Source organism: Chlamydomonas reinhardtii, chromosome 5, assembly GCF_000002595.2.
Source record: "Chlamydomonas reinhardtii strain CC-503 cw92 mt+ chromosome 5, whole genome shotgun sequence".
NCBI lineage: Eukaryota > Viridiplantae > Chlorophyta > Chlorophyceae > Chlamydomonadales > Chlamydomonadaceae > Chlamydomonas > Chlamydomonas reinhardtii.
In genome coordinates this window covers 2,844,179-2,868,008 of record NC_057008.1, presented here as the reverse complement: position 1 = coordinate 2,868,008, position 23,830 = coordinate 2,844,179, and the positions used below count along the sequence as shown (strand labels likewise).

Sequence of the window (23,830 nt, the reverse complement as noted above, 5' to 3'; positions counted from 1 at the left end):
AGGCCCGCAGGAACCCCATGCAGAGGCTAGCGTTTTTCCCTCAGACCCCAACGGAAGGCCTGCGTAATTTACTGGGAAAGATGTCAGCTTTTAACTTAGTGTACTAGGAAGGATGTAAGAAGGAGAAAACGGCCTCAACCCGGTGATGTAAAGTTCTCTACACTCCTGGACGGCTTTGGGTGTTGGGGTTGATTGATTTTTATAGGCATTAGTCAATATACACAGTGTGGCCAAGTTCAAATACACAACTTGACGATTTGACAAACATGGGGTTTGCGTCCCCCGGCCGGGGGACGCTCGACCACTTTCTCTGAGACACCCGAAAAGCCCGAATTTCTGGGACAAGTACTCTAAATGCATAACAGACTATTGATATCAACCGCTAAAGCCATGTGCCAAGTGACAGCAGTGACCTGGGGGGTTCATTGCTGCCTCGGTCGACACAGCCAGCTGCTCAGGTGCATTCCTATGCTCAGGAAGCATACACTACATGCAACTACATTAATAAAGTAAGATTACAGCTCAGGAAGCGCGGCGGTCTGAGCTCGGCCGTCAGCGACGGCCGGAGGGTTACTGGGGGGTACGCTGGGGGGTTCAGGGGCTCGGCAGGGGCGAGGCCGCCCCAAGGATCCCATAGGCCTCGCCCCAGACTTCTCGCCCCTATGCTCCCACTTAACAAACACTACATTTGGGAGCTCTTACATGGCCTTCTGGGCTGGCGAGGGTACAGGGGCCAGGTGAGTGCGGGGGGGGGGGTTATGGGGGTTGGTGAGGTTAGGGGCCGCCGAAACACTGACGTAGGGAGGAGGCGCGGCGCTGCTAAATGCCATCAATGCATGCTGCACAGTTGTGGTTTGGTAGACTACGTGGATTGGGAAGCATCAAGGGGAGACGGCAAGATCAGCAGTGGGATGATCATGGATGGCATGGGGTGAAGAAGAAGACGCACACTTTGCTCCCAATGTTGCTGTCAGGGTTGCTGTTTGTAAACATCTGTGTGCATTACCATCCATGCGGGGGGGCAGCTGGAGGAGTACAGGTATTACAAGTCCTCCCACGGTGTGTGTGAGGGAAGAGGGCAGGCCCCTACCTTAAGCATAAGGCACGCACCATCGTGGCTGGGCAGCGAGTGATGAGTTACCTGCGGGTGACCAATAGGGAGCCGCTGACAGTTCCGCCCCAATGTGGTCTCCTAGCATAACACCCCCAGCCATGGCCGAAGGCACGGCCGTGGCCAGAGCTGCACGCATCTACGCTGGGGGCAGGCCCTGGCCAGGCTGGGCGGGCCTGGGTGGCAGCTGGGCGGGCCTGGGCGGCGGCTGGGCGGCCCTGGGCGGCCCTGGGCGGCAGCTGGGCGGGCCTGGGCGGCATCTGGGTGGGGGCTGAGCGAGCCTGGGCAGGAGCCACATACCAATGGGTTACCAGGAAGTTACCATTTTATCAAAGTTTACCGAGGTTTTACCGATCAGCCAACCCATACCCATCCTGACCGATGCTAACCGACGCTGACCATCGGTTTATTAGGGTGACCGCCCGGTAACCGCCCCCATACCGATCGGTTTAATAGGGGCTGGAACGGTAGGGCTACATGCTCCTCCCCATCAGCGTGGCAAAGCGGACATACTCTCTGTGCTCTCTCCCTGTGCGCACCCTGCGCACCGCGTGGGTTGTTAGCCTCAATCATCCACACGCCCATCCTGAATCTCATCATGGAGACATGCCATGCTCGCGGAATGTGCCAGGTATGATTGAGCGCATTCAGGCCAGCATGGGTGCCTCATAACCAACGTGCAACGGGTGGTGCGGGGACTTGGATGGTTGCAGTGCGGGGGGCCGCCCATCCTGCTCACTGCCTACACGGTGAAGGCGGGGACCGTGCTACAAATGGCTCCACAGTTAGCCGCCCTGAAGGCTAAGCATTTGCAGTATGTGTGCGATGCGGGTGTGTCGGGGGTGGGGGCTGCCCTGGCGGCGGGGGCCTTCGTGTGCACCTTGGCCCGCTTGTGGTCGCTGAAATGGGAGAATCATCATAAGGAAGCACTGTGGCGTGTGGCCGCCAACGCTTGCTGGGCGTTTCCACGGCATGCTAGCGAGCGGGCGCGAGGCGTTACTGTTGACCCGTGTTGGGCGTGTGGGGTGGACATGCAGGATGGGGACCGGCGTCATTGGTTTTGGGACTGCACTGTTGCGCTGTCACTGCGGGAAAGTATGGGGATGGCTATGGGTTTCCTGCCGGAGGAGGCTCTAAGTGCCTTCTCTCGTGAGGAGTTGTGGTTAGTGCGCCCGCCTGCGGGGCTTGCGCCACCTGTGTGGGATGTGGTGTGTCTCGCTGCTATGTCTGCCCTGGACTTTGGTCGGCAGCGTGTGGTTATGGCCGGGTTGGCGGCGCGAGCGAAGCTGCCGTCGGCCCGGGTGCTGAGCATTGGACTTGCCGTCGTAGCTGACTTCTGGGGTCGTCTCCAGACGTTTGTGACTTTGGGTGTCAGGCCGAAGGGTTGGGACGCTGTGCCGTTTGCGCATCCCTTCATATCTCGGGCTGTTGGTGACGGCATGGTTTTGCGCTTGCCGTATGACGCTGATTCCCCGCCCCCCTCGCCGTGAGAGGTTGTGCGTGGTTGGTGGCTATGTGTGTGGGCAGGATGCACGTGTGGGCGACCGTTCTAGTACCTGGACGCTTGCGCCCTGGTTAGTGCGTGCGCTGTGCGTGTGTCCTGCGGCCTAGACGTTTCCCGGCACTCCTGTGCCTAGGCTTGTGGCGTTGAGGCACAGCGGTGGGGCTCTGGCGGGTTGAGGCTTGGCTAGGACTCACTGTGCGCGGAGTCACACGGACTTTGCCCGCGGGAGGGTTTGCAGCAAAGTCGGGGTTGGGCCCTGATAGCATGTGATGGCTCGGCGTCTTCGGGAGCTGGGACTGTCCCCTCTGTAACATCCGCATCCATAACCAAGGCCTTCAATGCATGCATGGTTGCAATATCTGGCATGTGGCGCTGAACGCTGGGTTGTCCTGCGTCCCAGCCAGCACGGATAGCGTAGTGCTTTTAACATGCGCGAGGTGTACTGACAGATGACCTGGAAGCGTGGAGTACCTTGTGGATGGTGAGTGCTGATTGCAATTTACAGCAGTGACTTTCTTGTTGGTGTTTGGTGTGGTGACCATCATGCTTGGCTTCGCTGACTGGACGTATGTCACTGAGCTGTTTGACAGGCAGGCGTAGAGCAACGTGTATGTTCGGGTTTAGTTTCTACCTGTCCTGTCTCTGCGTGAAGCTGGGGTAATGTTTATCTGCTTGCTTGTCGTGCCTTGGATTGTTGCGTGTTTACAACAGGTTGATGTGTGGCGTGGTTAATCCCTTGCACTTTGATGAGGTTATTGTTAGCCAGTTGGTGTTCGCACAGGAGGTTAGTGGTCAATGAATAGTCGACCGACAGATGGATCGCGGGATTTGTTTTTGGCATTTATAGTTTGGATTCTATGCGCAACGTTGCTTGGAATACACGCTTAATATGCATAGTTGGAAGACTTCGGGGACGCGAATCGCTTGGAAATGGAGGAGGGTCTCAATATGCTCGGCTCGCGATGTCGCGCTCCTGAGCTTGTATTATGCACTGTGCGCGATGTGTGTTCAGCATGCATATTCTTACGAACAACTAGAGACTTGAGTGACGCGGTGTGAAAATCAGTCGGAGTCTTGACATGCTTGGCTCGCCATTTCGCGCTCCCGAGCTCGTTGTGTGTGTTCCGAGTAATGCACGCTCAAAATACATGTTCAATATGTCCGTGGCAATGTTGGAGCTTCAAAACCGACAAGCATGGTGTATAGATACACCTGGTAGCCTGAATTCCTGTTTTTCCGGTGTATTCTGTTGATATTGCATCACGCCGTGCTTTGTGACATTCTTGGTTATTATTGTTTGTAAAATTCCGCGGCGCCCTGATCTTATCTACTTCTTCGCAGTGATCTGGCAATATAATGTGATCTCGGCGGGATTCGAACCTGTGACCAGCACTACGCTAAGCGCCATAACCAGACCCTCCAGAGGAGGGTGTGCACAAGTTAGCGATCCGGTGATGCCGCTCCTTCCGCACACAGCCCCATCCAATGCTTGTACTTGCTCATCTGCACGCCTGGTTGCTTGTTGTCTGATGGGAAAGTGCTTGGCTCAGACTGCAGCCGCTCATGCTTCCACGCCTTCATTAGACTCTCTCGAAAGGCGGATACTATTTGCCCTTCAGGCAGCGGGCTACCTGCTCGGCTCTCCTCCCTTTCCGGCCTGATCATGTGCATACGGCCTTGCCATACGTCTACGCCATGCGCTGAGATAAAACGGAAAAGCCGTGCACACCACCCATCTCCCTCTGGGTGTACTAACGCGTCTTGTACTTCATCAATTAGTGCATCGTGAGCTAGGCTATCCTTCTGCACGGCAATCCTGTTGTAGAATCCAATGCAAAGCTTGGCGAAAAAGAAATGGAGTGGTAGTTGTGCTAATTCAGCAAACAGCAGGCGATGCGATGGTCGCTTCGTACCCACTGTCATCCTCATGTACTGCACTTGTAATTTGACGGCCTCGTCTTTCAGGCATGCTTCAAACGGTCCGTGCGCCAGGTTATTGCTGTCACGCCAGGCCTGGGGCCTCGTCTGAACAACTTTGGGCCGGGCGTGTGGCATGCCCCCAAGCGACGCTGGCCACGCCTGCAACGCGATACATAGCCAAGGGGGTCAGGAAATCGACGATGCTCGAAAATTCGAAGCAGGAAAGGCTTCATAACCGCCCCCCCTAGTCATTGCCCACCAATCTGTGGTGCATGTGTGGTGCATGTGCAATGCCTCCGCCCCAGGGTGTCCCACCGCCCGGGTGCCCTACGCGTCTACCGCGGTACCGCCAGCAACCCACAGGTCCGTCCCTCGTAGATCCTGCAGGTAGGCACTGGTGCCCACACGCATAGCTTCCCGTACCGTGCGCCTCGCCAACCCGCGAAAGACAGTCCTGCCAACCAGCCCCTCCCATGCCCTACGCCCCTACTGCATCTTGCTTCAAGCACAGGTATCTGCGCTTGTGTCCCCCGCTTGTGTCCATCCCCACCCTCACCCGCAATACGGTACACGGTACAAGGAGGTGGTGTTGAAAAACACCGAGTTTTATGAATCAATCCATTCATCCAGGCCAGTCGCACAGTGCCTTTACACCACGAAGACGGGCACGACGAGCACGTGCTCCAGCCGCCCGTTCTTGGCAACCGCCTCGGCCACACGCACCGCCTGCTGCATGGCCTGCACGCGGACCTGCCACTCCGCCTCCCACTGGCCGGCTGCCTGCAGGTCCGACACAGCCTGCAGCTCAAGCTGCCAAACCGTCTGGGCGATGTACTGCTGCACCAGCAGCCCGCACCCAATCGGGGTCGCGTCGTAACGGCAGCTCAGTGCCTGCTGGAGGGAGTCCGCGGCCCGGGCCTTGAAAGCCTGAGCGGTGTCCCAGCAGGCCTGCTGCACGCCGGGCCAGTGCTTTTAAAAAGACTGGAACATCAGGCGGTAAGCGCCAGAGCCAGCGGGCTTGTAGGGGGCGATCTCGCCCGAGGAATGGTCGATGATGACCAGGGGGCAGCCGCTCGCGTGGCAGGCTGGTGCAGATGACGCGGTCAAGGGCGTCGGTGGCGCCGTCAGCCTGCCCGCCAGTGGGCGGGGTGGGTGTCGCGGGCCGAGGCGGTAGGCTTCAGGGCGTCGTCCGCCGGCGAGCCCAGCGGAACCTCAGCAGCGCACAGCGGCTTGCGCTCGTTGTCAGTTGAAAAGCCGTCCAGGTCGCTCGGCGATGTGCATGTCCACCCTGCCGCCGATAATCGATGCCGGGCTTTACGGGCGGTCATCATCGGACACCTGAAGTCGATAAGAATGAAGCAAGACAACTTAGACTCGCGTCCAGGAGTCAAACTGATCACATCTATCCTAGTGGCCATGTGCTAAGTAAGCTTACTTTTGCCCAAAAGGAGCACCCAAACAAACTGGGCGAGCTTGCTCTACCCACCAGCCGGCCATCGCAGTCAGAATCTTCATGCACAAGGCACTTGGACGCGGCGCAGACGGACAGCGGCACCGGAAGGGTTTGCATGCCCCTGTCCAGGAAGGGAACCGGCACCGCCGACTGCGCCTGGACGGCCACAGCCAGCGCGGACTGGAGCAGCATGGACATCTTGCAAAGCTAGTCCACAGATGGAGCTGAGGGCGAAGGGGGACATCACGGCAAAGGATAACGGCGGGTCGGGAAGCTAGGGTTCAGCGCAGCGCTTCGTAGTTGTAACAGTCAAGAGAGGTAGAGGGCTTTAGTTGCGTAACCGCACTGGCCAAGTGATGAACATGCAGGAGGCTGCGGATGAATGGGCTTTTATAGCGAGCGGCCGGCATGGGCGGTGGGCCGAGCAAGTGGCAAGGCGAGGCGGGCAGTTTGGTCAAACAACCGCCTGCCTCACCTGTGCCAAAATGCGACCAACGCGCACCAGCGGCCCCAGGCCCTGCCGCCGCGCAAGCTAACTGTTTGTAGTGCTCTGTACCCAACGCGCGCCTTGAACCCACATCGCGCTAGCTCTCACAGCCCGGTCGCCCACCTCGCGAAGCCTCCGCCACGCATGGGGCCCCCACCCCGCCCTCGCGCCACCTGCACCGCCGCATGCACCCACCTCCAGCTCCAGCTCGAGCGCAGGCGCCGCGCCGCCCCAGCGCGCCTCAGACTCCAATACCGCATGCGCACTCCTGCACAGCTAGCTTGCTCGCCCAGCAACCTCCTGCAAAGCAATGGGAACAGGATGGCAATGTGATCAGTCCATCTGGCTGTGGACTCGCCGCGCACGCCGCGCACATCCCTCCAACAGCCCCGATCTGGTACCGTCGGCGTGCGGCAGTGACCTATGCCTATAAGCACCCAAACGCTCTAGGCGCATCCGCCTGCCACTCACAAGGAGAAAGCCGTTGACACCTACCCTGCCTGCCAGCGCGCGCAGCTGTGGGGAGTCGGTCGGGCGCCCGCCGCCCTCACGCCTCGTGCCGCGCCGCGCAGTCGGTCGCCCCGCTCGCCAGCAGGCAGGGCCGCCCGCACAGCTGCCGCCACTCCCTCGGACCTCGCGGACAGCAAGGGCCAGGAGCGGTGTTGAGGATGGGCGAGTGAGGGTGGGCGGGTGAGGGTGCTCAGAAGCGCGGGGCCGGCTTGGTGGGGTGAACAGCCAGACATGGTGCACAGCCAGACGCAGGCCTACGCTGGGCAAGGGAGTCATACTCAGACAGCGACGGCAAGGACGTGGATGCAGCTTTCTACGACACAGTATTGCCGCCCTCCCTACCGTCTGTGCCCCGCCGCTCCTAGCCTGCTCAGTGCTTACGTCAAGCTCCCCTTGTCTGGGGCCGATCCGTCCACTGCATGTGTGCCCGGCCGACTGGCCTGCAGCAGCACCGCACGCAGGGCCTCAGCGGCCGGCGCCAACAGCGCGGCTGAGCCCAAGGGCACCAGCGACATGGCCATCTGGGTCAGCGCGGCGTCCAGGCATGGGCGGTGCTGCCTCGCAACCGACCCCGCCGGCTTGCTGATGTTGCCGTCGGGCACAACGCCCACCGCGCTGTCCACCTGCCCCTCCTCTGGGGTCCCGAGGCGCAGCGCTGCTTGCCCCTTGCAAGGCCGCTGCCCATTCCATTCCCGACTCCTGCACATATCACGACACACAGGGCACCGTGAGTGCGCATGTTCACAGTGTTGCAGGGCATTGGAGCGCTTCCCGTGTCGTTGCACTTGGTCGGGTTACGCGCTCCCACATCGGCAAGAACTCTACATGTCAAGGTAATACCGGTTGCTGCAGCACACGTCGGGCATGTGGGTCAAAGAGCCAGGGAAGCTTTCCTTACGGACCAGCCATACCCCACAACCATACCCCACAACAACCCAGACCAATGGCCCAAAGGCAACATCATAAAGCCGGGGAAGTCCCCCCCAGTTTTCGTTGGTTTTGGTTTAGTTTGGGCTGGTATTTACAACCCCCCACCGGCCCCACCTCCAGCGCTAGCAGCAGCTCCCTCGCCACCGCCAGGTCTCCAAAGCCCTTGGGTTTGCCCGGCTCCACCAGCACCAGCCAGCCGCCGCAGCGCTCCCACAGCTGCCGCACCCGGGTCAGCTTGGCCTGCACACGGGGAGAGGCAACGAGGCAGAGCAAGGTCAGCATCGCAACCACCGCCTATGTGATGGGACTGATTGCGGCTCAGTCGTGCCGGCCCCCCATCATGACTCCCGATGCACTTGAGCTCGACGATAGCAGCATGGCAGCGGTTCGGAAAAGCGCCGTGGACGTATACCATGCCCTCGCCCATGCTTCCATTGGTGCACACACGCATCGTTGGCTCCCGGTGTGCGTCCCGTAGTCCCCTCCTCCGCGCTCTGGTTCTGGGTCTTGTTTGAGTCGGGTTCGGACGCGGGAATACCTTGCCCCTCCTGTCACCCCACATGCACCAGCGCTCTGCGCTTCCCCGTACCGTATCCTTAACCACCTCCTGCATGTGCAATACCGTATCCGTAACCATCCTGTGCATGCGCATTGCGAGCTCACGTCCTTTCCGGCCTACCCGCCTCACGGACTTGGGGTCTCTTTCACGTGTGGCCCTGTCACCCCTCAGCCCAGGTTTTGAGCAGGGATTCGGCACGTCTTGGCCCATCACCAACCCCTTGCCAGCACGCGCAAACCCACCCCTAGCCACCCACATGCACAGCATAGCCGGACAGTCAGGGGGCTGGACAACGTCCTCGGGCGGCGGAGGAGGCGGAGAGACCAGAGCGCTAGGAGCTCACGGCCGCCGCGAGGCAACGCCACAAGCTGGGCAGGACGTCGGCCGAACCTTACGGCGCTGCCCAACCAGTCTCCAGGCCACAAGCCGCTACGCCATGGTCTCAAGCCATGTTCTGACGCCAGGACGCGCCTTCCGCCCCGCAGCCGGCCGATCTCCCCCCGAACCCTAATCGCCAAGACCGCAGCGCCGCGGCGCCGCAGCGCCGGGTGCCGCATCCCCTAAACACCTTATCTATGAAAGCTAGATATGCCACAAGCGCAAGCAGCGCGTGTCGGAAAGCAGGTTTGTGGCGTTTCAAGTTGGATTCACAGGGAATTGGACGTGCTCTTGGCTGACATGTTCTACATTATGGAACATCGGTTTGTGTGAAATACAATGCGCAAAAAACATTGGACACGCAGAAACAATGACGTAAACAGTCGACGGCCAGCGATTGCGCTCCGACAGCTAATGTTCGCAGAGTGACGCCTAAGCCAACTCCACACGCGGGCCCGCGCCTAGGATAATATTCTGTGCATGTACCACATGTAAGCCCAGAGCCTGGTCTGGGCCCCACGTCAATTGTCAGGGCTGTGTGCGTGTTTTGCGTGCCGTGCCCCAGCAGACCCAGCCTCCCGCCCCCAGCCTAACCAGCAGCGGCCTGCGCTGGCCTGCGGCACTCCTGGGACGCAGGTTGCCCCATACCCCTCTCCCTCTTTCCCTGCTCAACAATTGTAGTAGCGCAATGTGGAAGTGGCGACGTGCATTGTTGTTTGCGCCCGTAGCGCGCCGCCGCTGCCATGCGGTACGTGAGAGTGACTGGACGGACGGACCGTCTGTCCCATCTTGTATTGCAGTATCGTGTTCATTCGTGCGCAGGGGGCCGCTGTATGCATTTCCCCTCTGGCCTACAAGGCTACAAGTTTACAACGCACTTCGGCATTTGCAATACTGGCCAGGCCACATTATTGCCAGCCCTGGTACCTAAACATGACTGTCGCATGAGGATCGAGTGTCCGGCAACGAGTACCGGTTGTGCACTTGCTTGGTCGTGCGGCGGCCAAAGGCCCTGTATGTAGGTGCACCTGGCCTTGGATGGCCCATCCTTTGACCGCCTCACGTCCAGTTTTTGATATCTGATGCTTGCAGCGAGTCAGGTACTCGTGCATAGGGGCCGAGTGTGTGCAGCGGGGCATACATGTGCCCGTATGCGTGTGGATTAAGACCTCGCTCCCCTGGCATGGTTGCACGCAGACGCGGCAAGCAAGGGCCGGTCAAGGCTCCCTGCCCTGGCCTCCAGGCCTCTCTTTTGTTGTGCTTCACCCTTCCCCGCCCTTTCCAGCAACGCTGCCCCGTCCTGCCCCACCCTTCCCAGCCCGGCCCGGCCCCGACCTGCCGCCCCCGCCCCCCGCCACCCCCCTCCCCACCCCGTGCCCAGGGCGGCGCGGGGTGCCCCACGCGCCCCGTTCAACCCACCCTGCTCAGCCCCTCCCCCTTCTATCTCCCCTCCGGACAACAGCAGGGCACGGAATACGCTCAAACTAAGGCAGGCGCACCGTCCTTGACTGCAACCCTCACATCCCCCCTGCCTTGCATCCGCCTCGTCAGGTCCGCAGCGAGCAGCAGTCGGCTTGGGTCAGCGGCGGGAGCTTGCAGTCGCGCCACCACCGTTGACTACAGATGCTAACCAGTGCATTCCCAGTAGCAGGGTCGCAACGCACAAGGCAGGTAGGTCGTCGTTGCGCGGCGCGCCTCAGTAGTCCAGCACCAATTGCTCTCGGCATGCCCAGTTCGGAACGCAAGTACCCACTGTCACCCAGCTGCCAGGCTATTATAATCATTGCATTATTGGCAGAATTGAGGCCGCCATGCCAGTTTCGCCCGCCAGCGAGGTCAGCGCTCTCAGCCTCAATGGCAGAGCGTTCCTGGCACCACAGGCTTGGACATCGCATGATTCAGAGCTAGTAAATATGGATGGATAAGCTACAGTGGCGTGCGCGCTGAACAAAGCGAGCTGGGAGTGCCCTTTTCGTTGCCCGGTGCAATTTCTGGAAGTCCTGGTCAACGATAGGGCTAACTGACAGCCGGTGGTTGGCACAGGTGAGCCGCGACGAGAGTTTGACCAGTCTAAGGAAATTCCGCTGACCAGTACGGGGCTCAGACTGGCCAGTCGCCGCGCGCCATCGCGATAAATAGCGGTCGTCTTTTCCAGGTCAAACAACACTTCAGCAGTGTATACGCCTTCTACCAGCACTTATTCTCCTCCTGCAAGCGTCTTAAGTCCTGTGCCTCGCACTACTTCTGCGACCATGGCCCTTACAATTGCTCGCGTCGCTGTGGGCGCCTTCGCGCTGCCCTGTTTCCTCATCTTTTGCATCTTGATGATTGTGCCCACTGCCCTGATGGTCGGCGCGTGGTCCGCCCTGGCGATGCTGCTCAAGGCCATGCCGGCCTCGAAGTCGGTGCCGACCCTGGGCCGCCAGGACATGCGCATTAGCGATATGGGCGCGGAGCATGTCAGCGAGTCGGCTGAGGCGATGCCCGGCAAGAGTCACTCCGCCCTCGCCGAGGCCGTGCCGGTGCCCACCACCGAGACCTTCGACAAGCCCGCCCCCACCTCCGACTGCCCCACCTCCGACTCCTCGTCTACCTCCTCCCTCGCCACGGCCCTGGTGCCCTTCACGCCCCTCACCTCCCTCGACCGCCAAGCCTGCTCCCTCGCCATGTCCGTCACGGACGAGGACACGAAGGAGACCACCACGTACGTCGGCACCCTCGGCCTCGACCTCATCGAGCAGGCCGCCGAGTGCATTGCCCTGTGCGACAACGAGACTGTGATCGCCTCGCACTGGCGCCGGCAGATTGAGATTGGCATTGACCTGCGCAAGCAGTTTGCCGCTGCGGGCGGCATGGAGATATGCGCCAAGATCACCGAGTGTGTGAAAGGCTGGACTGCGCTGGCTAACGCTGCCGAGATCAGGAGCCAGTTCTACAGCCTGCGGGCCACGGGCTTCATAAATGCGGCGGCCGGGGGTGCCACGCAGTCGGTGCTGCGGCTGCGACCCTGCTGAATGGACACGCAAAAGCGACACGAGCGTGTGCGGACGTGCGGGCCTCCCATTCAATCAAAACCCGGTGTTTCTCAACACCACCTTACACGGCTCTGAGGGGCCTTGCTTGGCATGTAACACACCCTCGCCTTCTCCGTCCTCGCCGCCCCCACGCCTCGCCGTCCTCTCGCTATCCTCCCTAGGCCCGCTCCCTCCATACGGCACACAAGTGCACGCTGCACGTACAGGAGAATCACCGCCCGCCCGCGCCCACTGTCGCCCTGGCGTGCTCGCACTAGTCGCACGGCGGATGAGCGAATGCAAATATGCATGCTAGCCACAAAACATACATGCATGCTCCATGCGCCTCGCCCTCACACACGCTCATTTCCAGCAAACACCATCCATCCAACCTCCCTGGTGTCTCCCAAGTAGTAAGCTTGCAGGGTGCATCAACAGCAGGAGAAGGTGGTTTCCCTTCGCAAGGGAAGAGTGGGCTGCGCCCACGCCACGCGTCTCTAGTCCGAGGCCGCAAGCGTCTACCTCATCCCCCGGACATACCCGGGGTCGGTTTGTACAGGCACCCTCAACGCGTCACGGCGACGTCCCGTGCGTGTGCGTGTGTTTCGCTGCTTCATCCGTAACCCCCGTGCTATGCCTCCTCAATCTCCCCGCCCGCAACAGGCGCCGGTATGCGGTGCGGCTGTTGCTGCGCTCGCTTTGCAACGCCGTGCTCGCCGTCAATGCTGCTGCCGCCGACAGCTACAGCCGCCTGCACACCTGCCGCCGCCTCGCGCCTGCTCATGCTGCTACTGCCGCTGCTGCCCCAGCGGCTGGTGTCAGTGGCGGCAGGCTCGTCGCAAATTGGGCAGTTGGCTGTGGGCTCTGCATCTACCACGTGGCGGCGGCGGCTACTGCTACTGCGACTGCCGCCAGCCATGTCCCCCGCCGCCCCCGTCGGCACACCGAGCGAGGAGGAGGCAGTGTCCGAGACCACCGTCGCCAGATGCGCCGGTGTGTCCTTGTCGCCAGGACCTACAGCCGCTGCAGCTGCATCCGTTGGCACTTCAAGGGTGACTGCTGAGGCCGCGGCATCTGGCATCTCCGCAGCGGCACCACCGCCAGATGTTGCTACAGCCACCGCCGCCGCTGCTGCTGGCGGCGCGGCCACTTTCTCTGCTAGCGCCGCCACCACCACCTCCTGCTTGGGCTGGTCCCCCTGCTCCTCCTGCCCCGGCGGCGGCGGCCGCCGCCATTTCCGTGGGGGCTTGGGGGCGCTCATCCAGCCGGTCACGTCCCGCAGGTCATATCGACCGCCTCCAACCCCTCCTCCTCCTCCTCCCGTTCCTCCCACGCCCCCAATGCCCACCGCCTCCTCCTCGTCACCGTCATCGTCCGCGCCGCGCACCAGCACCGGCGGCGGCAGCGGCGCGGCCAGCAGGCTCCGGAAGGCGCCCACAGTGACCTCCTCCAGCCGCAGCGTGAAGCTGCCCAGCATCGAGCGCTCCACCGCCGCCGCGGCCGCCGCCGCCACACCCTCACGCTGCCGCCGGTCCGGCAGCGCGCGGCGCGTCTGCGTCAGGCCCGTCTGCGACAGCTTGCGCACCAGCGGCGCGCCCCGCACGCCCATGGCCGCGGCCACAGCGAGGTCCGCGGCACAGGCGATGTCTGACGGCGCCTCCCGCGGCCCGCCTGCCCGCCCGCCTCGCACACTGCCATCGCCCCCGCCTCCGCCGCCCCTGCCGCCGCCCGCGCCACCCCCGCTGCCGTGCGCATTGACGCCACCCGCCGGCCCCTGCTGCTGGCTTCCGCCGCGGCTGGCGCCAGCCGCTGCCAGCAGCGCCAGTGCGTCGCCAGCGCTCGCGCGGCCGTCGGCGGCGCCTCCTCCCGCCGACGCCCTGCTCGCCGCGGCCCCGCCAGCGGCTGTCCCCACCCCACTGTCTCGCTCCCCGCCGTCGCCGTCCGCCCAGGGCGCCTGAAGCGAGGGCTGGGCGGAGGCGCGGCTGCCGCCGCGGTCGCCTGCCATGGTGAGCTGGCGCGAGGGGCCGAGGCTGGTGACGCTGGAGAGCAGGTCCAGTCGCAGCCAGGATGTGGTGATGGCGCCGCGGCCCCTGACGTCGATGACGCCTCTCGGCTGAAGAGACACAAGGGGGTCGTCTGCGGGGTGTGTGGGGGGCAGTGGCAGGAGGGGGGAGGGTGGGCAGGAGGGAGGCAGGCAGGCAGGGAGGGGTGAGGAAGGGAGCGAGCGAGGGAGACAGGAGTGCAGCCGGGAGCTAGCGAGGGGAGGAGAGGGTGAGAGAGTGGTCGGGACGTACAGAAACGCATCAACACGCCCGGGAACGCACTGACACGCACCGACGACACGCCGCGGCACGCACCCGCAATGGTGAGCAGCTCGGCTGTGGTGTCGCTGACGTGCACACGCATGACGGAGGACGTGGCCTCCATGAAGTGGGAGATGTCGATGGTGTCGCCTGTGTGCATGTGTGTGTGTGTGTGTGGGGGGGGGGGGGTTATGTGTGTGTGTGTGTGTGTGTGTGTGTGTGTGCGTGTGCAAGTGTGTTTGTTAAGGAAAGCACCAGCAAGGGTTAGGGGAACACCGTGCGTACGGTATTGGCACTGACATGGGCCGCAGCAGTAAACGTTAGGCTGAAGGGAAGACGGGCGCGACAGGGAAAGGACAAGTTGCCGTTGGGGCTGTTCGTAAAGCGTGTAGTGTGCAGCAACGGGTTCCGGGTTGTGAGAAGCCATTGATTGCCCGCCACTCACCGAACAGGGAGAAGCGCGGCATGTGTGTGCCCACCACCGCGGCAACCACCGGGCCTACACACAGCGAGGCATAATTGTCAGGAACTGCCAAGGGTTCCAGGCGTTCAGGAGTTCCAGGGGTTCACGGGGTTCATTCCAGGGGTTCCAGGGGTTCATTCCAGGGGTTCCGGGGGTGCTGCGACACCTAGATGTACAACTACCACAATACAGGGCAGGCGCTCACGATCCAGCAGCGCACGCCCTCAACTCCCGTTCGACACTAACCGCCCATGCCCCCGCCCTCGCCCCCGCCCTCGGCCGCGCCCCCGCCCCAGTCCCCGCCCCCGCCCCCGCCCCCGCCCCCGCCCCCACCCCCGCGCGCCCCCGCCCCCGCCCCCGCCCCCGCCCCCGCCCCCGCCCCCGCCCCCGCCCCCGCCCCCGCCCCCGCCCCCGCCCTATGCCCAGTCCACGCCCGACCCAACCCAACCTACCTCCCCATCCCGCCCCACCCCCTGCCCCGCCCCCAACCCGGGCGCCCCACGCCCCCAACCCGGACGCCCCACGCCCCCAACCCAGACGCGTCAGCACGCACGCACCCGAGTGCAGCCCCAGGCGGATCTGCACTCGCTGTCCGGCGCTGCTGCGGAACGCGGCAGTGGCCAGCACCATCTCGCGCGCACACAGCGCCGCCCGCAGCGCCGCCCTCACCGGGTCCTCGGCGGTGGGACAGCCGCCCACGCCCAGAAACGCCTCGCCTGCGTGTGGAGCGGTGTGGGTGAGTGCGGGTGTGGAGGATACAAGGGAGGTGGGAGGGTTTCGGATAGAGCGATGCGTGGCGAAGCATTCCCCTATGCATGGCCCAACACATCGCGGCACAAATACCGGTGATTCTCTTTCACCGTCGCCGTCCCGCAGCCGCCGGCTTCCGCATCCCTTACTTCCCCCGCCGGCTTCCGGCACGCCCACCCCCGTGCCCGCCTCCCCGCCCTCCCCGCCTTCAGTGCCTGCTCACCGCTCCGGCGGATCTTGATGAGGCCGTGTTTGTCCAGCAGGCTGTCGTACATGTTGTGCACGTCGTTCAGCAGCGACACCACCTCCTGGGGCGGCATGCCGGCGGGCGCGTTGGAGTAGCGGATGATGTCGGCGTACAGCACCTGAGGCAGCCGGGTGGGGGCCGGGGGCGGGGAGAGGGGAGGGGTTACACCCACGAGCCAGGACAGGGTTGGGGGGTTGGATGGGCAGGTGGGTAGGTGGATGGGGGAGGAGGAGGGGAAAGTGTGTGTGTGTGTGCACGTGTTTGTATGTGTGTTAAACAAAAAAACAAACGAAACAAAGCCGTGTGTGTGTGCGTGTGTGTGCGTGTGTGTGCGTGTGTGTGCGTGCTCGATGACGCATGGCTACTGAAAGTATCCAGCAGCAGCGCCCTCAGCCTCTGCCCGGCACGGCATGGCAGGCCACGGCACGGCACGGGACGTGTGCGTGCCACGCGTGTGCGCCCTCCCTCCCTCACTCACCGTCACGCCCTCGTAGTGCTGGTAGAAGGGCCGCCCGGTGCCCAGCAGCTTGATGACCTGTGCATGCATGAGTGACGACGATGTGGTGCCGCGGGGCATACGAATGACACCGTGCCCGGTGGGGTGGGGGCTGGGCACGTGGTGAGAGGTAGGTTGGCGGCGTGGATGACATAATTGACATTTAACCCGCAGCTCCTCACCAGCTTCCACGCACCTTCTTGGGCAGCATGGCCTCCAGCAGGATGAGGTGGCGCTGCTGGATGACCAGCGCCGCCAGCAGCAGCGCGCTCAGGGCCAGACTCGCAAGCACCACCACCGCAAGCAGGGGCGCCTCCCAGGACGGCCGGTGGCCTGCCGGAGGGAGAGGGGGTACATAAGTACATTTATTGTTAGTGATAAGGAAGTGAAGAAGTTGTAGCCAGGCACAGCAGTAGGAGAGGCGGCATTGCAGATGGGCATACACGGGGGTGCGTGGGAGGGGTAGGGGTAGGACTGGGTGCGGGTCATTGGGGGCGCGAAGCGGGCGTGCTATGGACGGACCGTTACAGTGCAAGGTTGGGATGTGGGATGGGCCCGGGGACAGGCACGTCCACAGGCTTTGCGTTTCGGGTGGGTGCGTGTTGTCATTATCCATCTTTCTATCTTGCGCTCATGAACTGTACATGTCCCGGCCTCAATCAATGACGCACCGGCCTCAATTAACGATGCACCCAGCCTCAATCAATGACGCACACAGCCCCACTCAACGACGCACCTCCCTTCTTCTCCAGCTCCAACTGCCACTCTGCGTCCAACACCACCACCGGCAATACAGGGCTGCCGTCAGATGGCGGCGTGTCGCACGTGACTGTGGCCGCCACTGGCGCGGCGGCGCCCGGCAGCGGCGCCGCGCGGATGGTCAGCCTGCGGCAGGATCGGCAGGGCACTTGATGGTGACCAGCTGCATGGTGGGCCCGAAGGTCGGTCGCAACGGGTTTATGGAGGCCTGGCCTGCCGCCGACTCTGCGGGCGCTGAACCCCCATTCAAACCCTAGCCGGCAGTGGCCCCCTTCCCCCCTACCCCCGCTGCCGGTACCCCCTCGCTCTACTGCATTGGCTTCGGTTTAGTTTGGGCTGTTATCTACAACCCCAGCCCCCTTCCCCGCTCTTTCGCTCCGAACACACTCCACAGTCCAACTCCATCGCACCCACCTCCACAGATAGCCGAGTGAACGCAGCTGCTGCAGCCCCGCCGCCGGCTGTTGCACCAGGTCCTCCACTCGCACCAGCCCCGACACGAAACCCCACAGCCGCGTGCCATTCACCGCCACGCCGCCGCCCCCGCTGCTACTGCCGTCCGCTGCGGCTGTAGCAGCCGGCGTGGCTCCGGCGGTAGCGCTCGTGTTGCTGGGCAGGAAGAGGCAGTGCCCGCCCGCAACGCTGGGGTTGCTGGTGAGGGCGTTGGAGTCGGTATCGGGGCCTGTTGTCGGGGGTGGCAGTGAGCCGCACGGACTGCTGTTGTTCCACGCGTCGGTGGGCCGGGCGTTGATGATGAGGACGGGCTTGTGTACGACCAGCAGTGCCGACGTGGCAGCCGCCTTGGCGCCGCCGCCGGTCGTGCCGGTGGTGGTGGTGGCGGTGGCGGGGCCGCTGCTGACGCGGCTTCCCGGCGGCAGCCAGTCGGGCACCCGCAGCATGATGTCCTGAGCGGAACAAAGAAAACACACACGGACAGCAATGCACGTTTAGGGCCGGGTCGGGCAATGTAGTACAAGTGGTAAGGTGTGTCAACTGCCAAGTGGTAGCCTCAATCAATGACGGCCTGGTCCCAATGGCAATCTCGGCCCTGCCTCACCTGCGATAAGACAGCCCCGGTAAAACGTGCCTAACTTGCTAGCTCCTCATCAGCAACGGCCAGCACTGGCACTTCCCCCACTCCCTCGGCTGCAGTTTCTCCTTGCAGCGCGACTGTTTCCTTACAGGACTGGTTCAGAGTTAAGCCCCACTCCCTCACCTGCAGCTGCCCAAGGCGCAGCGGCTCTCCCGGCATCAGCAGGGTGCCCAAGGGCGGCGTCACGACAGCGGCGGTCGCGGGGCTCTCATACCGCGGCGTCACGCTGGCCCGCACCAGGCCGAATGGGCTCAGGAACAGGGACGAGATCACCGGTGGCGCCTGGCGTGGGCCGCGGGGGTCAGCACAAGGCACAATACGGTAAGCACAGCAAGGAAGGCGTGTGCATGCTATATTTCAAGCGATATCTGTGAGAGTGTGAGGTGCTCATGGAATCGAACAGGTCGTGAGCATGGCATGATAACACAGTGCCATGGCTTGCTTGCCAGAAGCCGGGAGCAACACATCATATGCACGCACAGACGCACTACGGACACACACTGTGCTCTCTGTTCCTTTGTGATCTTTTGCACACGCACTACACACGCGCCTGGTCCAGGGGTCGTGTCGAGATGCGCTGCAGCGACGGCCCCAGCACCGCCATGGCCGGCTGTAGCTGCACCACCACCTCAGCAGCCCGCAGCGGCTGTAGCGCCCGCTCCACCACCAGCTGTAGCGCGTTCACGGCCTTGGCGCCCGCGATCATTGCGTCATCCTGGGGGTTGGCAGGGAGGCCAGGTAGGCGAGGACATTCCGTAATGTTGTCAAATGAAGATAGCAGTCCATACTGCACCGAGGGCCTGATTGCTGTCGACAGATAGAGCGCGAGGAACCACCCCGAAAGCACCCATGTTCACGTGCATGTTCACAGCGGCTGCGGTCACAGCCATGCCGCCGCCGCACCCGCACCTGGCTGCTCGTCTCGTAATCGTTGGCACTCAGCGTCACGCCCACGATGCCCGCAGCGAGCAGCACCGCGAGCAGCAGCAGCGGCCACAACAGAATGCTGGGCTTGCGCCGCACGACCGCCCACACGTTCTGCGGCAGGGGCCGCCACGATTGGGGAGATGGCACACTGTTACTTATGGAGTGCGTGTCAGGATTCTAGGAACTCACAGCATCAACTGCGCATGGCCTCAAAGCTAGTCCAGCTCCTCAAATCTCTGCGCGCTTTCATACGATCTTATCGGCGTGACTCGCCTTGACAGAAACGCTGGCAGCCCGGCACCACATCGACGCCGCCTGGCCAAAGCGGTGCACGGAAGACCCATCCGCCCTGTTCCCATCCATCGGCGACTTCTCTAGCTCCGACCAGAAGTGGCCACGTGTCTCCCTGCGTGTTATTTTTGGTTTTTTGGCATGCAGCCACACACAGGGTTGAGATTCTTGAGATCGTTCACACGTTTGGGCGGGCAGGCAGAACCGGAATGCCAGAGGGCACTGGTAATGGTCCCTCTTCTGATGACTGCCCCATGCCCCCATCCACACACGCACAGCAGCAAAGGGCGCCTAACGGGTTGCATAGCCAGGTGACACAGCGCGCCTAAGCGCTGAGTGACTACCACATTTTGCACATACTCGAGGCGACGTACCATCGGAAGAGCGCAGGCGGGGCCGCCGGTATACTGGTGCTGTTGTCTCGGAGTAGGGTAGGCACGCGGCGTGCTGCGCGGACTCGCGCTGCGAATGAGTCCTGCTTGTGCAGCTCCTTGTCTTTTCCACTTGAAGGCGCGTTATTTGGAGCACTAAACGGTGTAGGCAATGGGTTCGACTGCGCAGCTGACCGCGCGCTTGGTGGTTCGCCGGGCGATGTGGTTGTGTCGCCCTGGTCACCGCGCCTGGTCGGCGACGGCTCGCCGGCATCCATTCCGCTGGCAGTCAGTGCTACTCAAGTGCGTGTTTCTATTCAAGCGCCAGCGTGCTAAAGCGACGGACCTCCGACAAGAGCAGCTTGCTGTTCCTTCATCAATTATGCTGTCGGTGAGCTGCTAAACTTATCATTTCTACAAACTTACTGAGATGCGTACTAAGGAGATGGCATAGGCGCAGGTCCAGCAAGGTTCCCGACAAAACCACCGGTGTAGTTGGCAGTGTGGGTGGAAGTTTGTCGCAATTCCCTAAAGTGTGGACGCTTAGGATTTGGCACCCCTACCAATCTGCACAGTCTTTGCAGATGGATGGCTACGTTACGGTCGGTCGCAACCGCCAGCACATCGCCCTACTTAACCGCGAGGCGCTCGACCTTAGGGCGCGCTCGACTCGCGCACTCCTGGCCCGCCGTGCTTTTCCCCCCGACCTCGTATCGTTAGGACGTGCTGCGTGTGTGGCGCGCGGGCTGATGCAAACATACAGGCATTTCGCTCTGCGGTAATGTTGTGCCCTAGCTAGCGGCCAGAGGCGAGAGAAGGCACTCGGGTGCCACTCCCCGTCTAGGCGGCTGAGTCCAAACACCGCCCCAACTTTGAAGCGCCGGTAGCACCTCCCAGACCCTATCGTTCGAGGCTGTTTGGTATGGCACCACTCGGCAGTTCAGAATCCGTTCAGCCGCCTCTATTAGCAAACACACCCACGTGCCCACCCTGAACGTCCGCATGCCCTCTCACTCAGCGGCAACGCCGTGCTCGCTGCAATGACCAGCAGTCTCTGGTATCTTGACAATCCTAAGCTGGCCTCAAAGGATGCAGGTACCGCGTCCGGCCCTTTTCTGATGGTTGACATTCCTCCTCGCACTTCCTGTTGTACGGTGTGCATCATGTGTGCTGAACCCCCCAACGTACTCAACACCCGCACCCCACATGTGGCCTTGAACATACCGACGTAATGGCCGGCACGCACGGCCCATCGCACCGGCACACGCCTCACGCCGTTGTGCCGCCCAGGTGGGGCGCGGAAGGCCACACCCTCGTGATGTCGTACACCTGCGCAGGCGCAATCCAGCACCACGGAGCATTGCACCGTCAGCATCGGCGCACTGGTGCAGCCTGTTCCTTCCTGAGTCACGAATTGGTCACGACGCAGCAAATCCAGAGACGGAATATGCACCTGCACAGCCACCAGCGCTCCTTTCCCAAGCCGCCGCCTGCCCCAAGACCGCCGCTGGCAAACGCACCTGCTTTACGTCTGACACGACGCGGTTGTAGGTGGCCGCCATCTTGTCCACGCTGCCTTGCCGCATGGCCAGCGCCTCAGTCAGCCGCGCCTCAGTCGTGCGAGCCTGCGGCGTGCATTTGGCGGAGACAGGCGTGGGTCGCAGCTTCGGCATGCCGTACCGTGCATGGCTCGGGCTGTGCGCACCAGCTGCTGCTCACATCGTACGCACACGGGCCCTGCACAGGTTCTTTCTTTCTGCTGAGGCGCACTCCTCCCCCACCAAGGCTCAAAACGCGTGCATGCGGCAGCCAACACCTGCACGCCACACATGACCCGGTGCTCAGCAGCAGGCTCTCACACGCCGGCACGGCACGCACCCGCTCCAGCAGATCTTGTAGATAGGCCGCCTCCTGCTTGAGGGCATGCAGCCGAGCCGCCGCCTCCGCCCGCGCCACCACCTCAACCGACACGCCCTCCGCCGTGCTGCGGTGGGTGGTGAATGGCAACAGGCGCGGTGTTGCGTGTCAAGATCATCGTGTTCCGGGAGCCTGCACGCCACACTGCTCGTGAGGCCTTCTCCTCCTGAAGGTGTGATGATAAGGGTTGAGGAACCCGTAAGGACCTACTCGCGCAACTTGAAGGGGGTACCAACTGCGCCGGATGTCGAGGCCTGCGCCGCCTCCGCCTCTTCCAGCTGGCGCAGCTGCTCCTCCACGCCCTGCTCCTTGCACACCTCCTTAAACTCCTCCTGCAGCCAGTTTGCATGTGCGGCACGATGCTCGCAGCTGCCTCCTCTGCAAGGCTACGGTAGTGAGCGTACGGCGGTCCGCGGTGCGCACCGTTCCAGCCCTCAACAGGTACCCAGCCTGCCTTCCCCCAACCCTACCTGGCAGTGCGAGCGAACCAGAACCAGCGTTTGCTGGTAAGTATCGTACAGAGCATCTACCAGCGTGTCATCCAGCTCCGGGTAAAAGTCCCCGAACTCCTGCACGGCCAATCGGTAATACGTTTGGAGGCACGGTCGAACAGGTTCGCAGACACCGAGACGCACCCGACGCGAGGGGTCCTTTAGCCCATACTCCAGCGCCTTCTCGAATGCCTCTTGTAGAAGAGCCATCCGGGGCAGGGCGCTTCGTTGAAGCACGGTCTCCGTCCCAAGGTTGCTCGGCGACCCGGTATTTTGCTCTTGCTGAACCTCCTCGTTCCCTTCCTGGCTCCCTGAGTTTTCTTCTATTTGCATGGCATCAGCAGGCGCAGTCCCAGCTGCGGGCATTGTGTGGAAGGCTGAGCGAGCGAGCGACAGCTGTGTGTGTAAGTCTTCCCAGTTGAGCTATATATCAGCTGCTGATAAATATCTATGGTCTGTGTGGACCTTGACGCTCACGAAAGGTCAGGAAGTGACGTTTCATTCAGGATGGGTTCCAGACGGAAATCGGGCCAAGCAAAACTTCTTCAGGCTCTACGTCTATAGCCACAGTCACCTGCACTCAGGATTACTATCACTTGACCGATTCCTAGCGCTTGCTGTCTGAGCCGACTGAGCACTCTCCATCGCCTAAACTTTGCCACTCAGCAACCATGTACCTGATGTACTACGACGACGATGCGGGCAACCGCGTGTACACTCTCAAGGTGGATAGCGGGGCGTGGGAACGGGTGTCGCGAAAGAACGGGCCGCCGGCCGCAACCCATGCAGCCCAGCTTCGTCCTTGTCAGCGATAAGCATCAAGTAGAGATAACTAAATGGAGCTGTGATGATGGGGATGAGCCATGGCCGCCTGGAACGGGGTTCGCCATGCCGGCGCTACCGAGCCGCCTTCTCTTTTGCTGCTGCGCATCATGTTAACCCGCCTACGTTTATGCACCTTGCAGAAGATTGCGCCTGACGGCACTCCGACCAAGTCGGCGCACCCAGCTCGCTTCTCGCCGGATGACAAGTTCTCTCGGGAACGCATCACCTGCAAGAAGCGGTTCGGCCTGCTGCCGATCCAGAAGCCCCCTCCGGAGCTTTGAGCAACATGACGGCGACATGGCGTGGAGTGTATCATTGTACTAGATGTTGGGGATAGGGAGGAGCGTGGGTAGACGACGCGTGGGTGTGTTTCGTGTGTGTGCGTGTGTCGCACTGGGCAAGTGTGCGGGGTTGCAGGTCAGCTCCACATCTCGTGACGTCTGTCTCGCGCGCGAGGGTGCTTCTGTCACCGCGACGCCTGTCTAGTTGCATGAATGCCGCGGTCCCCAGCCCTTGACGGGTGATAGCTTGCCGCCGCGCAGTGGAAGCGCGAGCGCAAGTGGGATTGCTTTACTTCTTATTCGGTGTTGGCTGCTTGATAGCCAGCCAGATTACGGTGGCGTGCAGGGCACTGTCCCTGCAGACGCGACGGAGGATACGACGGGCCCCTGAGGAGACGGATAGGAATGGCACGCAGAGGTTTGGGCCGGTGGCGGAGCGGTATTAGGCTCGGGCTACGGGCCCCCGACAAGGGACCGGGTTCATGTTGGTCTGAGTGAAGAACGAACGGCTGACTGGCATGATATTACAGTGCACCTCATGTAACGCACTTGGTTGAACAAAGCCGGAACAAGAAGTGCGGCCTGCTTCACCCGCGTTTGTGCAGCGTGGCTTTACTTGCAGCACCGGCTGCAGACTTGTACAGTGTGCCTTGAGCTAATCGCGCCCGCTGAATGCAACAAGTCAGGAAGTGGGTGTCCGTAGCCAGTTACCCCCACGAGTCACCCGCCTGTTAAGCTAATCCGCAATCC

General features: G+C 62.1%; 7 protein-coding genes across 7 annotated transcripts; 3 read left to right on the top strand and 4 right to left on the bottom strand.

The window, feature by feature from the left end:
- The first annotated feature begins 19 nt into the window (after positions 1 to 19).
- Positions 20 to 3,930, top strand: CHLRE_05g237910v5 (uncharacterized protein). Its single transcript, XM_043062298.1, has 2 exons — positions 20 to 509; positions 1,159 to 3,930. Exon 2 carries the CDS (start codon positions 1,213 to 1,215, stop codon positions 1,384 to 1,386), a length of 174 nt encoding a protein of 57 aa, XP_042924862.1. The 5' UTR covers positions 20 to 509; positions 1,159 to 1,212; the 3' UTR covers positions 1,387 to 3,930.
- A 47-nt stretch (positions 3,931 to 3,977) lies between these two features.
- On the bottom strand, positions 3,978 to 9,319 carry CHLRE_05g237890v5 (uncharacterized protein). Its single transcript, XM_043062297.1, has 8 exons — positions 8,731 to 9,319; positions 8,030 to 8,155; positions 7,367 to 7,684; positions 6,971 to 7,239; positions 6,671 to 6,775; positions 6,022 to 6,212; positions 5,669 to 5,873; positions 3,978 to 5,486 (listed from the first exon to the last, which is right to left on the bottom strand). Exons 6-8 carry the CDS (start codon positions 6,030 to 6,032, stop codon positions 5,184 to 5,186), a joined length of 519 nt encoding a protein of 172 aa, XP_042924861.1. The 5' UTR covers positions 6,033 to 6,212; positions 6,671 to 6,775; positions 6,971 to 7,239; positions 7,367 to 7,684; positions 8,030 to 8,155; positions 8,731 to 9,319; the 3' UTR covers positions 3,978 to 5,183.
- On the bottom strand, positions 6,108 to 9,319 carry CHLRE_05g237870v5 (uncharacterized protein). The gene is made up of 6 exons (XM_043062296.1): positions 8,731 to 9,319; positions 8,030 to 8,155; positions 7,367 to 7,684; positions 6,971 to 7,244; positions 6,671 to 6,775; positions 6,108 to 6,212 (listed from the first exon to the last, which is right to left on the bottom strand). The coding sequence occupies exons 3-5, from the start codon at positions 7,504 to 7,506 to the stop codon at positions 6,752 to 6,754; spliced, it is 438 nt and encodes a 145-aa protein (XP_042924860.1). The 5' UTR covers positions 7,507 to 7,684; positions 8,030 to 8,155; positions 8,731 to 9,319; the 3' UTR covers positions 6,108 to 6,212; positions 6,671 to 6,751.
- A 1,350-nt stretch (positions 9,320 to 10,669) lies between these two features.
- CHLRE_05g237850v5 (uncharacterized protein) lies at positions 10,670 to 11,885 on the top strand. The gene has a single exon (XM_001697677.3). It carries the CDS (start codon positions 11,105 to 11,107, stop codon positions 11,864 to 11,866), a length of 762 nt encoding a protein of 253 aa, XP_001697729.1. The 5' UTR covers positions 10,670 to 11,104; the 3' UTR covers positions 11,867 to 11,885.
- Positions 11,886 to 11,917: 32 nt separating this feature from the next.
- Positions 11,918 to 19,979, bottom strand: CHLRE_05g237800v5 (uncharacterized protein). The gene is made up of 14 exons (XM_001697738.2): positions 19,570 to 19,979; positions 19,178 to 19,310; positions 18,887 to 19,015; positions 18,528 to 18,692; positions 18,101 to 18,259; positions 17,299 to 17,789; positions 16,862 to 17,010; positions 16,322 to 16,458; positions 16,108 to 16,164; positions 15,606 to 15,747; positions 15,190 to 15,348; positions 14,615 to 14,668; positions 14,224 to 14,319; positions 11,918 to 14,002 (listed from the first exon to the last, which is right to left on the bottom strand). The coding sequence occupies exons 1-14, from the start codon at positions 19,842 to 19,844 to the stop codon at positions 12,498 to 12,500; spliced, it is 3,651 nt and encodes a 1,216-aa protein (XP_001697790.2). The 5' UTR covers positions 19,845 to 19,979; the 3' UTR covers positions 11,918 to 12,497.
- Positions 19,980 to 20,067: 88 nt separating this feature from the next.
- CHLRE_05g237750v5 (uncharacterized protein) lies at positions 20,068 to 22,423 on the bottom strand. Its single transcript, XM_001697739.2, has 6 exons — positions 22,119 to 22,423; positions 21,954 to 22,052; positions 21,694 to 21,815; positions 21,445 to 21,550; positions 21,087 to 21,191; positions 20,068 to 20,895 (listed from the first exon to the last, which is right to left on the bottom strand). The coding sequence occupies exons 1-6, from the start codon at positions 22,182 to 22,184 to the stop codon at positions 20,836 to 20,838; spliced, it is 558 nt and encodes a 185-aa protein (XP_001697791.2). The 5' UTR covers positions 22,185 to 22,423; the 3' UTR covers positions 20,068 to 20,835.
- A 106-nt stretch (positions 22,424 to 22,529) lies between these two features.
- On the top strand, positions 22,530 to 23,828 carry CHLRE_05g237700v5 (uncharacterized protein). Its single transcript, XM_043062295.1, has 2 exons — positions 22,530 to 22,699; positions 22,940 to 23,828. Exons 1-2 carry the CDS (start codon positions 22,646 to 22,648, stop codon positions 23,078 to 23,080), a joined length of 195 nt encoding a protein of 64 aa, XP_042924859.1. The 5' UTR covers positions 22,530 to 22,645; the 3' UTR covers positions 23,081 to 23,828.
- Positions 23,829 to 23,830: the final 2 nt, after the last annotated feature.